The sequence below is a fragment of the Molothrus ater genome, chromosome 2, assembly GCF_012460135.2.
Source record: "Molothrus ater isolate BHLD 08-10-18 breed brown headed cowbird chromosome 2, BPBGC_Mater_1.1, whole genome shotgun sequence".
Classification (NCBI taxonomy): domain Eukaryota; kingdom Metazoa; phylum Chordata; class Aves; order Passeriformes; family Icteridae; genus Molothrus; species Molothrus ater.
The window spans coordinates 11,971,453-11,987,097 of record NC_050479.2 but is presented as its reverse complement, the minus strand read 5'-3'; the positions used below and the strand labels follow the sequence as shown (position 1 = coordinate 11,987,097).

At 34.8% G+C, this 15,645-nt stretch overlaps 1 protein-coding gene across 1 annotated transcript in view; it reads left to right on the top strand.

Moving 5' to 3' along the window:
* IL1RAPL1 (interleukin 1 receptor accessory protein like 1) overlaps positions 1-15,645 on the top strand; it is a 682,112-nt gene that overhangs the window by 517,108 nt on the left and 149,359 nt on the right. Inside the window, 1 exon segment of the mRNA XM_036393685.2 lies at positions 6,168-6,242. Coding sequence (XP_036249578.1) covers positions 6,168-6,242 — 75 coding nt within the window.

Genomic DNA, 15,645 nt, shown 5'->3' with positions numbered 1-15,645 from the left:
ATCCTTGCGTTGCATTACTTTTTATTTGCTCAGCTCACATTTACTCTCAGGAATCTCTGAGTTCTCAATATGAACACTCATCTGGACAGTGACTGTGTAGATTAATGTTTCAAGACTGTAGCTTCAGGCCGGACATAATTTTATTGCAATCTACTGTAGACTACTGCTATGGCATTACTGCATTTTCTTTTTCAGACATTTCTACTAAAACAGAGAAACCAAACATAAAAGTATACATCAGAGTTTTTCAAGGCACAGCAATTATCAACTGGAATGCTATAGTTATTCCTTCTATTATTATAATTACTTATGATCTGAATATGGCCATCGATGGCAACTTTTCGTAACTGAGGGCTTTCCAATGACAGTGCTTTATTTTCAGAGCCCTCTCATGACACTTTAACATAGCAATCTAAACCCAAGTCCATTGTTTTACTCTAGATTCAAACCTTCTCCACTGATGTGGGCATAAGATAATCACGCTTGACAATGCTTGAATAAATGTTCAGAGGAGGTAGTTGGAAGGGTGAGTGCGCTTCACAGCCAGACCCAGGACAGCTCTGAGCGCGTGTGGAGCAGGCAGCAGTGCTGCCTCTGCTGCAGAATTGTAGAATGGTTTGGGCTGGAAGGGACTTCAGACATTATCTGGTTTCAGTCCTTCTGCCATGGACAGGGTCACCTTCCACTAGACCAGGTTGCTCAGGGCCCCATCCAGCCTGTTCTTGAACACTTCCAGCCACGGATTCCGTGGGCAAACTTGTTCAGCTTTATTGTCAGTCAGACCTCCTCTATATCCTCCTCAGATATCCCTCCCCTGACAGAAGTACCTTGTCTTCACAATTATCAGTCTATGACAAAATTGGCACAACAAATATAGGAGAAAAAGAAACACAAGCTAATAAAATTAGCAAGAAAGTACATGGAAATGAGGAATTCTCTTAAGTTTTTAAACACAAACCAAGAGATGGAATCTTTTTGAACTGTGGGTTGAATTCAAAGAAACAGCACAGACTTCATGAAAAGAACTCCATGTCTCTGATGTCCTTTGATTTCAAAGTGTAGGAATATTTTCCCTTTGCATAGAAATTAATTCTTCCCCCTATTTAATCCTGTGCTATAGTTACAATATCTTCCAGAGACATGTCAGTCATTTTTTCTAAAATGGTTTCAGTTCATAAACATAAGAGGTTTAATCTCATTGCATTATCTCAAATCTCAGAAAGATCAGAAGGATTTTCATCCTCAAAATGTAGTTTTTACTTCAATAAAACTTTTGAACCTGAAATGTTCTAAAATATATATAACTCAGACTGGACAAGTTAGGCAACTATTCCTGTGAATTTTTGCCTGGAATGAAATGTCCAGACAATAAACTGGCTTTCTGATTTTCAGACATTTCCACAAAACCCTGTCTTCCTCTAAGAAATTAAAACCTTTTGTAGTTATTTTCAAGGGAGAATCTGAGAGCACTTCATAAAACACACATAAACCTAGATTTTTGGAATTATAATTTTTCTATTATTAAGTTTGTGTATTTTGAGGCAGCTCCATTTTGATGTCCAGATTAGTGCTATTTTGATATACAGGTTGAATTAGGATTTCTTCATTGCATGTGTTAAAATCTAACAGTTGGCTGGTCTCCCTGAATGATGGTGTTCTGCACAGAGCAAGTGTGTGTACCTATCATGTGACCGCATTCATCTACAGCTAAAGCAGCAGCGTAGGAAGAGGAGCATGGAAGTCAGTGGCTGATGTAAAAATATTATCTTCTGGCTGGTTTCCAGCACGGTGACTGATTGTGGTGGCTCTCACTTTCATTACCGCCAGAAAAATTGTTCAATATATTTTAAATGTACATCCGATCTGATAGACACAGAATGTGAATTTAGCCACTTTTTCTCTGAGCTGGATCAATATGTCTGCAGCTGACTGGTATTTCTGAAGTTGTATATTAATTTTTAATAAATCTTCAGAATTGGTTACTTCACCTTTTTATTTTTTAGCTTTAGTTTACTTCAAGTTTGACACATATTTGTTTTCAAACCATTCATCAATGATGGTTCAGAAGTCAAACATAAGATGAGCTGTAAACTTGATTTATGATCAAGCAGCTTTCCTTTAAAAGGCACTGACCTATCAATCCCCATTGTTTTTAAAGAGGAATATACCAATTTTGATTAAAATGATTCCTTGATTCTAAAGTGGTGGAGGTGGACAGTGGAGGGGCGAGGAGTCATGCGAGGGTGTTGAAAAACAAAAGCAAAAAAAAGAAGTGAGAAGGAAAGAGAAAGAAAAAGCCAAGAGGGAGGAAGGAAGAAGTGAATCCATGCATGAGTCGATAATAATATCCAGGAACTAAGATTCTTGCCAAGAGACTTGAGAATTCCCTCATGCAAGAATAGGAACCCGATCACTCTGTTCCTCCTGTGTGACAGCCATGTTGATAAGTACTACCTGGTGGGAAGAGGATCTTCTCTTTATATTTTTAAACATATTCAAAGGATTTTTGTTCTTTGCATGCAGTACAGAACAGGAAGTGCTTTCAAATCATGGATATTTTTGTAGGACATGAAAATTATTGCCTTTGTGCATCTATTTATAAAAAAAAAAAAGAATAAAAGGTATTTAACTTATTTAAGAGACCAGACGTAGTTGTGAGTTTTATAAATTTTTTGAGTTCTTGCTATTTAGTAAAATTTTAGAAAGAAAGGATTAAATTATGCTTTTGCTGTTCAATTTAGTAGATAACTGTGACTCAATATATCTGTCTGAAAATAATATTGATTTTGATCAGACTCTCCGATGGCTTAGTTAAGTCATTCCCCATGACTTTAAGGATATGAAAAAGTTTATAGGAGATACATAGGTCTCCAGAGTTTCCTGAAACTAAATGAAGATTGCAGTAACTCTGTGTTGTCCATTAACGTTGACTCTCCATGATGGAGAGTGTACACTTGAGAGGTGTAGAGGCAGCTAGGGAAATTCTCACCTCTGCATCAGTTCACTGGAATTAATATGCCAGAAAGAACTTACATAAAAATTGATCAAATAACAGATACTAAAAGCCCTGTTTGACTGAGGAAAAGTTTCAGATCACCTTGGAAAATTTGATATTTAAGCACATGTAGTTATTAAAATTCTCTTCCTTGCTTATATAACTCCTATTCACAGCAGTTCCCTACAGTCTAAAGCTCCGGAATGCAGAGTACCCAAGGTTATTTTTCCTTTTCTAGGCAGGTGACGGAGTTGGCCCTGGGAAATGTGATTGCTTATAGGACAGACATACAAAAGTGTGAGATTGGTAGACATCTAAAGGAATACAATGCTAAATAGAAACTCTTATGGTTACAAATGTTAGTAACTATCCCTTTAAAATAAGCATATGACACAATTAACTTTTATTGAATCTTTGTTTTACTATTGATTAGGGAGGTTTTGTACTCCTGGGGGATGGGACAGAGTGCACTCTAAGTAAAATAGGAGGAATGGGTGACAAAGTAGAGAACAGACATGCTCCTTCAGGAAGCCTTGAAAAGTTGGAGAAAATCATGGAGTCTAATGAAGGCAAAAGCCACATCTTGGTCTAGAAGTGGAATAATCCCATGCAGCAGAGCAGAACCTGGGACTAACTAAGTAAGAAAAAGCTTTGCATGAATGGTCCCATCAGCCCAGGTGGACAATAAATTGAGCATGAGCTGGTGAATCCCAACTGCACAGCTCTTGGCAAGACTTTAGCCAGCATGTTCAGGAGCATGATCCTTCCCAGTCCTGCTGTGTCTGTGAGGCCACACCTGGGACACCGAGAAATTTTCAGCTTTTTGCTGTTCAAAAAGACAGATATACTGAACCAAGTCCAGCCCAGGGCCACTGGGTGGTTGGCAGCTGGAACACCCAAAGTGGTGAAATCTGCACCCACAGAGATGCGCAAAATATGACTGGAGGGGCTCCTGACAACCTGCTCTATTGGACCTACTTCCAGCAGGAGGTTGGGTCCCTCAGCTTCCAAAGGATCCTTCCACCTACATGCTCCTGTGATTCTGATGCATTAGTTATGTGTCTAATTTATTGTTTTCAGTAGCATTTTATTTTTAAATCATGTATTAAATCTCATAAATTAAACTGGACATTAATTTTATAACAACTTCATACTTCTATTGAAGGATATGTTATCTCCACATCCTGGGCCTTTTAATTTAAAAGTAGAGACCTGAGATAGAGGATCATAAAAGTAATGTTGATCTTTGCTTAAACTGAAAAAAATGCTGGTTTTTAATCTACTTATTCATTGCATTCATATTAACTCCACAAGTTATCTTTACTTACAATGAGGGAACTTTGCTCACAGTTTCAAAACAGATTTAGAAAAACAGTGACTCAGAAGACATTATCTGATAAATAATAATTGAGTTGAGAATGACAGAAATGAAAAATTAAATTAAATTTAAATTCACAGTGGATGTTTAAAAAATGGCAATGTGCTGACAAATTATTAGCCTTTACAGAGAAGTTAAGAAATGGGAATGAGTAATTTTACAGTTTAAGAAGAAAATATATTTTGAATCCTTTTCCCTTCCACCCACTTTAGCCTTTAAGAAAAAAAAAATAGAGAGAGAAAATCAGATAAAAAGAATTAGCATTGGTGTAAAGAAAAGTAGCAAGCCAGAGATGATCCCAAAATTCTTTCAGCTCTCTCCAAAGCCTGTAGTGCAGAATGATTTCCCATAGAGACTAGGAGCTGTAAGAAGAATGATCTGAGAGAGGGTTTTTGGACCAAGTACACATGTTTTACCACTCCCCTGAATTTTGATTCATTGCTAGGTCTGATGGGTTAACACCTCTGATACCAACTGAGTAGGTTTATGCTTTTATATATAAAGGATAATCTCTGTAAAGTTGATAATAGTTCCATTCTGTAATTGTTGCAAAGTTGAAATTAATGCTGTACCTTTTAAAGAATGTTGATAATTTACTAAATGACCAGAGGAAACATAATGAAGAGAATGCAAATAAACTTCTCCTGCTATTCCACTGACAGGAGACAAGTGTGTTTAGTAGATTAAGCCCATACACATATGGGTATGTGTGTGTGTCAGTAAGAAAAGGAGCATTGATTTTGACAAGTTGAAGGGAACAAATATTCTAGAGCTATATCAAAATGTCAAATGTATTTTAAATCTGTGACAGCCCATAATCTGTGTTAAAAACTGAAGTATGAATTGATGTTGAAAAGCAGAATATCAAAATGTTGCAGGTGACTAGAAAAGTTGGAAATTTCCCATGAATATTTACTACCAGAATTAAAGGGAAAAAATTATTCTTTTTGTTTCATATGGCATGTACTCATCTCTCAGACACAGTAAAAAGTACACTTGCTAACAACAACAAAAGTAGTAATAATCAATGTCACTTCTGTGAATCAAGTAAGCAGATGTTATATTTAGTAGAATAGGAGGATTTATATTCATGCATGGTTTGAACACATTTCAACAACCTTCAGAAGGTTTTTTACCACTACAAAACTCATTCTATTCCAGTATTGCATGAAGTCTACTAATATTATTTCAGGATAGACTAAAAGGTAAAAGAGAAGCCATTGTATTAGGAATCTTGACATTATTTCATTGTATTCATTCCTTGGATTTTGAAAATTTATCTAGTACTTCACTTTACGAAGTTTCAGTGTTGGGAATATCTTTCAAATAAAATTGTCATGGAATATTCTAAGTTGTTTTACAGTAACTTATGTTATTTATCTTTTAATGACTATACCTTATAGAAGTAATTAAATACCACAGCCAACTGAAATTCTGGATAATATTTACCAAAAGAGAAAATTGCAATGTCAGTGAATTTTTGTTTGGGGTTTTTTTTGGTTGGTTGGTTTGGGGTTTTTTGTTGGTTTTGTTTTATTGCTTGGTTTCTTTTTTGGTGTTTTTTTGTTTGTTTGTTTTTGTGGGGGTTTAAAGAAATTACTTTCTTAATAAAGGGCCTTTAATTTTGATGCTATATTTACTGTCCAAGCCAAAACTTTTACAGCTACTGAAGGCATGAACATTATTAATACAAAAGAAAACCAGAGCTTTCTTGAAATAATAGGTATAAAACCAAGTCTTAGTCTACCCAATAATAATCAGAACACTACATATGTGAATTTCTTTCTTTTCTAGCGCCACTAACAGATAAACCACCAAAGCTTTTACACCCCTTGGAGAGTAAGCTAACAGTTCAGGAGACCCAGTTAGGTAAGTAGCAAACAACCTCTGTTCAAATTTTATGAAGGAATTCAATGTGTTAATGTATGATGGTAATGTGATGGCATGTTGACATTAATAATTTAATTGAAAAGACATTAGGCACATGTTGCTTCCATGCAGAGATGTGTGCTATATCATTGACAAAATTGTTGTTGACAAAAAAAGTCTTATTAATTAATACTGAATGCTAAGCTTTTGGTTACTGATACTAGGTTTTATCTTGCTGAAAGTCAAACAGTGACCGGAGTATCTGAACTTTTCTTTCTAAACTTTTCCTTCTCTGTATATTTATACATACTTACTTTGGGATTCATTGGGATTTTGTGATTTAAGTTCTGCTCAGAAGACGTCTGTGCTTTGTTGGCAGCAAAGATATTCTGTAATTGCAAAGGTTGTGCTGGGCAAATCATCCAGCAAACAGTAGTCTTATCATAATAGCATCTGATAATTCTGAATGGATATTTATGCACTAGTGAATGATGAGAAATTGAGGCATGAAGAAAGCATTTTGTTTCACTTTTTCTAGTCTAGTGGGTGGTGGCTATGATTGGTCACTTTTGTGTCCTACTCCTGCAGAGGTAATGAAGACTCCAAAATTGAGTGCATGTGTTACTAAATTTCACAGGATATAGCAATTTATCTCTTTTGTGGATTGGCAATGAGGGCAACTTGTAAGAAACAAACTGTAGGTTACACTGGAATTATGCTTTGGTGTCAGAACAGTAACCTATTGATAGATTTTCTAGCATGTTTGCTACAGGAGAAAATGGAAACCAATCTGGTGGAAACAAATCTCGTAGGAAAAAATATATATAAATCTCATAGAAAAAAATACTGCAAGTAAAGCTCAGTACATTCTGCAACACAATATCAGAAAAAGCAGAAGGCTTGCAAATTAATTCTGACAGTCATTGGCAGAGGATTTTATGGTGATTACCAGCTTATGCCTAATAGTGGCCAGAGAATAACTCATATTTTCTTTGATATTAGTAAACTATTACTTTGAATGTGTATAGAAAAGGAGATGTGTAGCATGTTTCCTTCTAGAGCTTTCTATTGTTCTGAAGGTATTATTTCTGATACACTGGTTCAGAAAATCTTTCCTGGATGCCAGCCCTAAATGATTTTAGGTTGTTTGAACACAAGACTAGGGAACAGAGAACAAAGTGACTGCACATTTTTTTTTTAACTAATGTTGCTTATTGAGATATTTTTGATGAAAAAAGAAAAAACAAAACCAAAAGGTTTTGTTTCTGGGTTTTGATGTTGTCCTGCTAAATATACTTTATGGTGAGACTATTTCAAGAAGAGTGTAATTATTAATGGCCAGCTAGAGGATTTTTGTCTATGAGTTTTAGAATTAATCTCAGTTTTGATTTCTCATAGTTCTAAAAAAAATCAAATAATTTGAAAAGAACTGGGTTTGATAAAGACACTTTTCAGAAAACTAAATAGATGTTGGTGAATATAAAAGAGTTAACTTGAAAACATCACTTTCAGACACGGATGGGAAAGTCTGTCCATAAATTAATGTGATGTTACAGTACTTAGCCTTATATCAAGAAGCTACAAGAATATATTAATTTGTTCTTTAAAAGCCTGTAAAAAACCTGTGAGAACTGGAACAAGTGAAAAAAACCTGATGGTTCCCTAACATAAAACTGTGTTTTTCTGCTCTTAGATTTAATGCCTTAGTCCTGCTGGATAACCTTTGAAAGGTCTATGTTTCCCTGAGGAAAGCCAGCGTTCATTTCTGGGGGTCAGTTCATACCTTGCAAAGATGAAGAATATTTTAATGTTGGAATAATGCCAAGATTCACTTAGATAGCTGTTGAAGCCAGGAGAATCCTACTCAGCTGAGACTTGGGGTGGCCACATTTTGTGACCACTCTAGACACTGCCAAAAAATGTTAGTCCTCCAGATTGTATTTGGGATGGTGTGTTTGTCCCTTACATGGAAAATAAAAGTGTTGGTGGATGCTGGAGAAGTGGAATGGGTGGTATTCCCATTCCCAAAGTGAAGATAGAGCAAGGAACTAGGAGCTTGGGGCAGTCCAGGATTTCTTTAGCAGATAATCAATTGCTGAGGAGCTGGGGCAATTCCTGCTCTCCTGCCATATCTCTGTCCTTCTCACCTTGCAGTCCTCCAGCTGGAGTTGGAAAGGAAAGAGGTTGTGTGTGTGTGTCAGGGAATGTTCTGGGAGGTCATACCTACCTTACAGGGATGTGTGCAGCTCCAGGTGCACATGATGTACTGAAAAGTCAATGGTGATGGTTCACCTCCAAATCTTCCCCTGTGGAGCAGTGCAGGGCACACTTCTGAGGAAGACCTCAGTAATACCAGTGTATTTCCATTGGAAGAGCTACTGGAATTCAGTTCTGAAACAGAACACCTCCATGCAGTATCTAACTGGAGGTGTATCCAACTCCCAAGACATATCTAAGACACATCTTACTCATTTGGCTCCAGCACTGCTAGGTGACAGACACGAGGCATAGTGGGCTCTTCTATACACAGCAGTTAAAACTAATGCATGGGACCACAAACCTGTTGGGTTATTATCTTGCTTGGCCTCAGTAAAACAACATCAGAGAAGGATGTGAGCCGTTTCCCTAAGGAGTGACTGGTATGGCTTAAGTCAGACTTGCTAAGGCAAAAGGTGAGAAAGCAGAGCTGGAGAATCTGCACACCGCAATCCTAAGAGCCCACAGGCTCCCATCATGCTCAAGGTATCCAGAGCTGTTTGTGGAAAAGATGCTCTCCAGCTGGTATTTGAGAGTGTGTTAAGCATGGCTGTGCTGCAACTAGCAACTTTGGAGAGTCACTTTATAGAGGTATCTTGATATATCATCAGAAATATCTGTTTATTTCACTGAATAGTAACCAGAAATGCATGAGATAGAAGCACAGGATAAAAATTGAAGGATAATTTAATTTCTCAAAGGTTTTTCATATAAAATATCATGGGAGAGCTAAGGAATGAAGTACAAAAAACTAGATGAGGAAAGAAAGATTAGTTTCCGGACTTTATGTTTTCTGTTTGTTACTTCACTTCCAATTTTACAACCAATTACTTAATCCTGTTGCAAGGATAAAAAATGCTAATTACATTCAAGCTTTTCTCCTGTTAAAAAGGCTTTTGGGTAGATATATCACCCCACTACAAACTACTTCTCTGGAAACAACATCTCCAGATAAAATATTATGTTAAATACAGTCTTCAAAAGATTGTGTCCTGCAAATCTTGGAGCTGTAGGAAGATGAGGAGTGTTTTCAGCTCTGAGCCACTCTGTGGTCTGGCAGCAGCATGGGCCAGGGAGAGAAAAGATGGCAATGAGCAGGAAGCCAGGGGAGGCAAGGCAGGGGAATGAGGAACATAAACACCAAGGAACTGCATTCCCCAATATTCTTCTTCTTACCTTCAGCATGCTAACAAAATCAAATGTACAAATCCCTGATAACATAAGACCCCCTTTATTAATAATGAAAACACAAACCTAGAAACACTAACCTGTTCAGGAAGGATTTAATTAACATTGTTCTTATATATCAGAAATCCTAAAACTTTGGGTAACTATATTTTTAATTATAGAGTCACGCAGCTGTTATGTATTTATGAAAGAAATATATCATATCCATTATATGTAAATTTATTTTAAAAATTATATTCTGGGACTTTTTATTGGTAACTTCTGAGTATTTTCAGTTTCACCTTTCAGGTTATAGTGTTCTTCACACCAACACTGCCAATATCTGCCCCCGTCAAGGAAACAAAGAATAATATTAGCTTGACTCAAAAAAGTCTGACTTTAGGAACCAGTTGGTTCATGTCATATTATTAAAGAAGACAAATGTGTTTCCACAACAGACAAAAATGGATTTGGATTAAAAAATTACAAAACATGAAATAATTATTTTTAACACCTGTCAAAGCTAGTTGGCCTTTGTCCTCCCCACTTTTTCAGTGTGTCTCCTGGTTCTACACAGGGCTGCAATTTGACATGCCAAAATTCACCCAGAAAAATAAAGCTATTGTTGAATTATTTTTAGCTAAGTAGATGGGATGTTAGAAACAAACAAACAAAGAAACAAACAAACAAACCCCCACAAACAATCAAACAAAAAAAGAATGAAGTACTTCCAGCACAATATGAATGGACCTAAAAGGTAAGTTTGTACAGGAACCAGGAGACTTTCTCTGTCATCTGAATAAAGTGAATTTTCTTAAAGTGTAAACAACCCAAGACATTACTTGTGACCAAGTAATATTTTTATCTGGAACATTATTTTGAAAAAATTAAATTAACTATCATATAGTGAATTGGGGATTTCTTCTTTCTCACCCTTCCCTGCACAGATTCAAGAAAAAAATTCGTTGAACTTCTTTTAGTATATTATTTCTAAGGTAGTAATAGGGACAGAAGAATGCTGATGCAATTATAGCACTGCATTGTTGTAAAAATCTTCCACAGAAATTGACCTTGTTAATGACAAAAGCCATCCTTAACTAGATTTATCAGTAGATGTATAAATAAATTAACTAAAGTGATATGCAATAACTAGCAATCAGTGACTCCTTTCAGGATGGAAATTGAATTGAAAGAATATTGAGAACTTTAATTTCTTCAGATCACATGTAAATGGTCTATTCAATCTGCAACGCAAACATATTTTTTTCATGATATGAAGAATTTCAAGTTTATATAATTATAAAAGACAGACATCAACTGTCTTTGAACAAAATCAAACTTTTTTTGATCATATGTATCAATTGGACACATGCTCTTTGATATATTCTATGATCAGATTAACATAATATGGGCAATAGTTTCACATGTGAATAATTAAAACTGTAAATTCAAAATTTAATTCTCAAGTACCATCTTATTTATTTAATATTTATTTAAGAACTGAGATTATCCTTTCAAAAAACAACTTGGAGTGCTTTGAAAAAAAAAAAAGAAAAATTAAAAATACTTTTTTCCTGTTTGAACTATTTATTGCAAAAAGTTAGATTTAAACAAGCATTTTTTTCATTGAGAATTTTATAACCTGACTGTTCTGAAATATTTTGGTTTCATATTATATCCTGGGCTATACTCACCTAGTGAAACATTAGAAAAAAGCTTTGCTGAAAAACTCATATAATTCATGACTTAACTGCAGACTAGTTCATAAAAAATGAAATATTTGAGATCTAGTGTAAATGGATGAAGAATATATATGCTATCAGCATATGGAAAAAACCAAATAAAACCACAACAAAACCTCAAGCAAACAAACAAAAACAAAGAAAGAAACAAAACTAAAAATGTTTTTGACAGTTTTTCCTACCAAGATATAAATGAAAATATAAACCAACCATTCAGGAAAATCTTACAAGGGGAAATATTTATCTGATTGGGGCAGAAGTTTGCATTTTGCTGTTAATTTTGCTGTCTTTTTGTCAATGATAATAGCTAGATCTGCCAAGCAACCCAAGCCCTGTTGTTGTAGGCTCTGAGGACCATTATGGGAGAGACACATTGAAAATTGAGAGCCTGTGAAGTGTCAGAAGCAGCAACAATAACAGCAGTGAGGGGTTTTTACTAAGTTTAAGCAAATTTAATGAATGTCTTATTGTCTGCTTTTTTATAAATGTGCTCCAACAGGATCATTTGGTTGGAAGGGAAGAAATTATTTTAAAAAGTTCTCTTTGTTTCTCTGAAGCAGTGCTATTAGGAAGTTCAGAACATCAAAATACCTCCTTGAGCATGTATGTACAGTTTTTTTCAGTCAAACCAAATGCAACCTGACCAAAATTGCACACAGACTCTTTTACACGTTCTACTTTAAACAGGGAAAGTAATTTTATTCTTGGCATTTTCAGCTTTCAAGTTACGAAGGCAGATGCAAAACATGAAAGTGGGCTCTGAACAAGGATCTTCACTTAGGAAAAATAAAAAATCTAGTAAAGAGGGTGATAACAGAAGTTTTAATCTCTAAAATCTGACTTTTTGGGGGGGAAAAAAAGTCTTTTCAAGGTAGCCTACACTCCAATCTTAAAATTTTTAACCTTCAGATTGCATTAATCCAACTATTCTGTAGCTGAGGCTGTCCATGAAGGGCCCAATAGAGTTTACTGGAGGGACAGTGAGTGAGTCAGAAACCTTCAACTGCACTAAGGAAAAGTTTGTGGTTGCAGCTCAGTGACAACATGTCCACTGATTTTCCTTCCACTCTTTTACCTAATTAATTTAATCAAATCCCAAAAGGTCATGGTAAAGATATTAAAAATAGCATATATATTTTAAAGCCTTCTTTTTCTCTCTTTATGCATTTGTGTGTGTCTGAGAATAAATACATATACATTTATAACTAATCTCTCCCTATATATTATATTTCTTTATTTACATATGGACAAATTGGACAATGCATTCGTTCAAATTTTATCCCACTTTATCAATGTTTTCTCTGGGACACATTTATCTGATTTAATGGTGTAAAAATAGGATTTTTTTATTCGTGCTATGTTATAATCCATTGAGAAATGTCTGCTCTAGAGTGCTATATAGCATACTTATCTGTGTTAAACATCTAAACAGGATTTAATGAACTCAAGAGTGTCTGTTCAGTATCTCTGCAACTATGTCAACTTGATTCTTTATGTACAGACTAGATATATGAGAATATTCTATTTCATAATGCATGTGCAATACAACCCAGTTTATTTTGATAATATGAGAGAAGACTTTGCATATCAGTTGGATAATCCTGGATAATTTATGACTTAAACAATCAAAAAATTATATGTTCCTTTTTCTTGGAGTGAAAAATACTCAGATACAGCAAAACCTTTGTAGGAATGCTCTGTGGCTGACAGCAGGATATAAATTATTGTAGCCAAGATCATTGGTTACAGCAATAAATGCAATTTAGGCACATATAGTACATTATTTCATGTGAAATTAAAGTCCTAGAAAGACTAATTTTATACATTTAAAAAATCAGGAATCATATTATTCTGTGATAATTTTTTGGCAGATTTTTTTCTATAAGCTGTACTTAGTGTTTCTTAATTATATGTACGGACTTCATCATATATGATGCTGAAAAACAAACAAATGTTTATTTTTGTTTAAAAAAAAAACCCAAATAATCATACAATGGTGCTATGCACAAGCATTAAAATGTTAAACAGCAAATGTCAAACTCAAAAGTTTACTATTGTGCACCATCATTTATAACTGCATTTAAAGTAGCTAAATCCTCCAAAATGTCTTGCCATAGGGATACAGTTCTCTTGTGAGCAGCAAAATTATAAATCAGACATAAAGCTCATTTCAAGAATAATGTATTGGAGAAATGACAAACATTAGTGCAGTTTTTACCCAGGAATTTAAGTTTTTACAGGAATTATTCTGTTTTCCAGCTCTAGGATAAATGCTTTCCAGCCTTATAGGTGAAGTCAGCATGTGCTCATGCAGTTCAATGGGGGGGTAATTTTACATGAAGCTGCATTGAACACTGGTTTTGTCTTAGACATACTGTGGATTTGTATTTAGATTTAGTGCTGCACATAGGTTTCATTCTGAAAAATCCATCTAAATCTGCATGCATTCTTAATAGCAAAAATTATCAGGGATTTGAGACCTTCTCAGGTCACTGGAAAATAGAAGATTGTTTGAAGGAACACTGAGGGGCTGAAGGGCTTAAATGCTATAATAATCTCTTAAAGCTTACAACATAGTAGTGTGAATATTTTGAAGCAATCAGCTGAACAGGATCTTTTTTTATATTTGTTAACATATGAGTAACACTGAGACTCCAGATTGTGCATTCTGAAGTGCTATTCTTGTCTGTTTTTATAGGATATTGTAGATGAATACACAGGCTATATCATCTCAAGATATAATCAACACGTATTTTTAATGATTATCCAATTTGTTACCTATATAATTTTACATATTTAATATCTGAGTAACTTGAAAATAAAAAAAATAATACTCACAGAAAATCAACTTGATGCCACACAGCATAATTGATATTAAAAATGAAAATAATTCCAACAGTTTATATATGGCATGTATTATAAAGCTTTATATAGCATTTTTTTAGTAATGAATGCATGAAGAACTGCAGGTCAGTGCACACCTTTGTTTTGGGATAGGCTTGAGAATATTAGGATGCACATGGTTGTTATATACTAATTATAAATTTCATATTGACAAATGAGACTGGCAGTGTGTTCAATGTTCACATGCCAACCATAACTGGTGTCCTGTATCTCTCTGAGAATGCTTTAAAGAGTTATAAACAAAAGGTAACACAGCAGTATTTTCCACAATGTGTCCTCTTTTAATTATTCATTCTTTTGCCTGAGGTAAAATTCTGACAATGGACTACTTAGGTACTTTTGTTCTTTTCCACACAAAAAAGTAAAATATCACCTGAAACAAGAGGTTTATTGAGTACTTACTTTTCATGTCAATCTGAAAATATACACAAATAAAAGACCAAATGCAAAAAACCCCAGGTGTTAAACACTTGTTTCACTGCTCAGAGGTAACTCTTGAGACCCATGGAGGAAGTTAAAAGAGAGAGAAGACATTCAGTTCAGTAAACCCCAAATTTAAATTTACAGGATGTAGGTATTTGTGAGGCCCGAGCTTTTAGCTGGAGCTCTGCAGCAAATGTCACCTTCTACTGAATCAGTAATTTCAGCTGCTTAAAGTGTCCTTCACCTAGTTATGTGTTATATTACCAGTATGCTGGTGTCATTCCAACAGCTAGTTTACAACAACTGAAAATATTGGAAAAGAAATATTAGCTGAATTTTATACTTACCATGAAATAAAACATATCAAGTAACTATTCATGTTCACTACAGAAATAAATGAAGCACACACTTCAGTTAACCACATTAGGCATATTTAAAAAAATTTATAACAACCATTGCAAAATTACTTCTCTGTACACTAATGTAATGAATAGATTGGAGATGTGAGGCTGTGGGGTTATAAATTGACTTTCTTTCACAGCTTTCGAAGCAATTAATTTGAAGTAATAAATGCTTGTAATTTTTAATCATTCATTCACGGTCAGATTTTCATGAGATATCCAAGAGGATGCATGGTACATTTCTTCTCATTAAAAATCAAAGGAGGGCTTGCTTCTTGGTGCTGTTTTTATATGTCTAGAGATTGATACAAAGATACCTACAGGTTTATAATAGAGAATTTTTGTGGGTTTCTTGTGTCTGGTTTTAATCTCCCGTAAGTTTATATTAAACAGAGAATTCATCCCACTTAAGTCAAAATTAGAGGATTTCTGTTTGGAAGACCTTTTCAACTCTTAATAAAGATATTCAATACTCATATAAAGGAAGGCAACTTAAAAATACAGTAACCA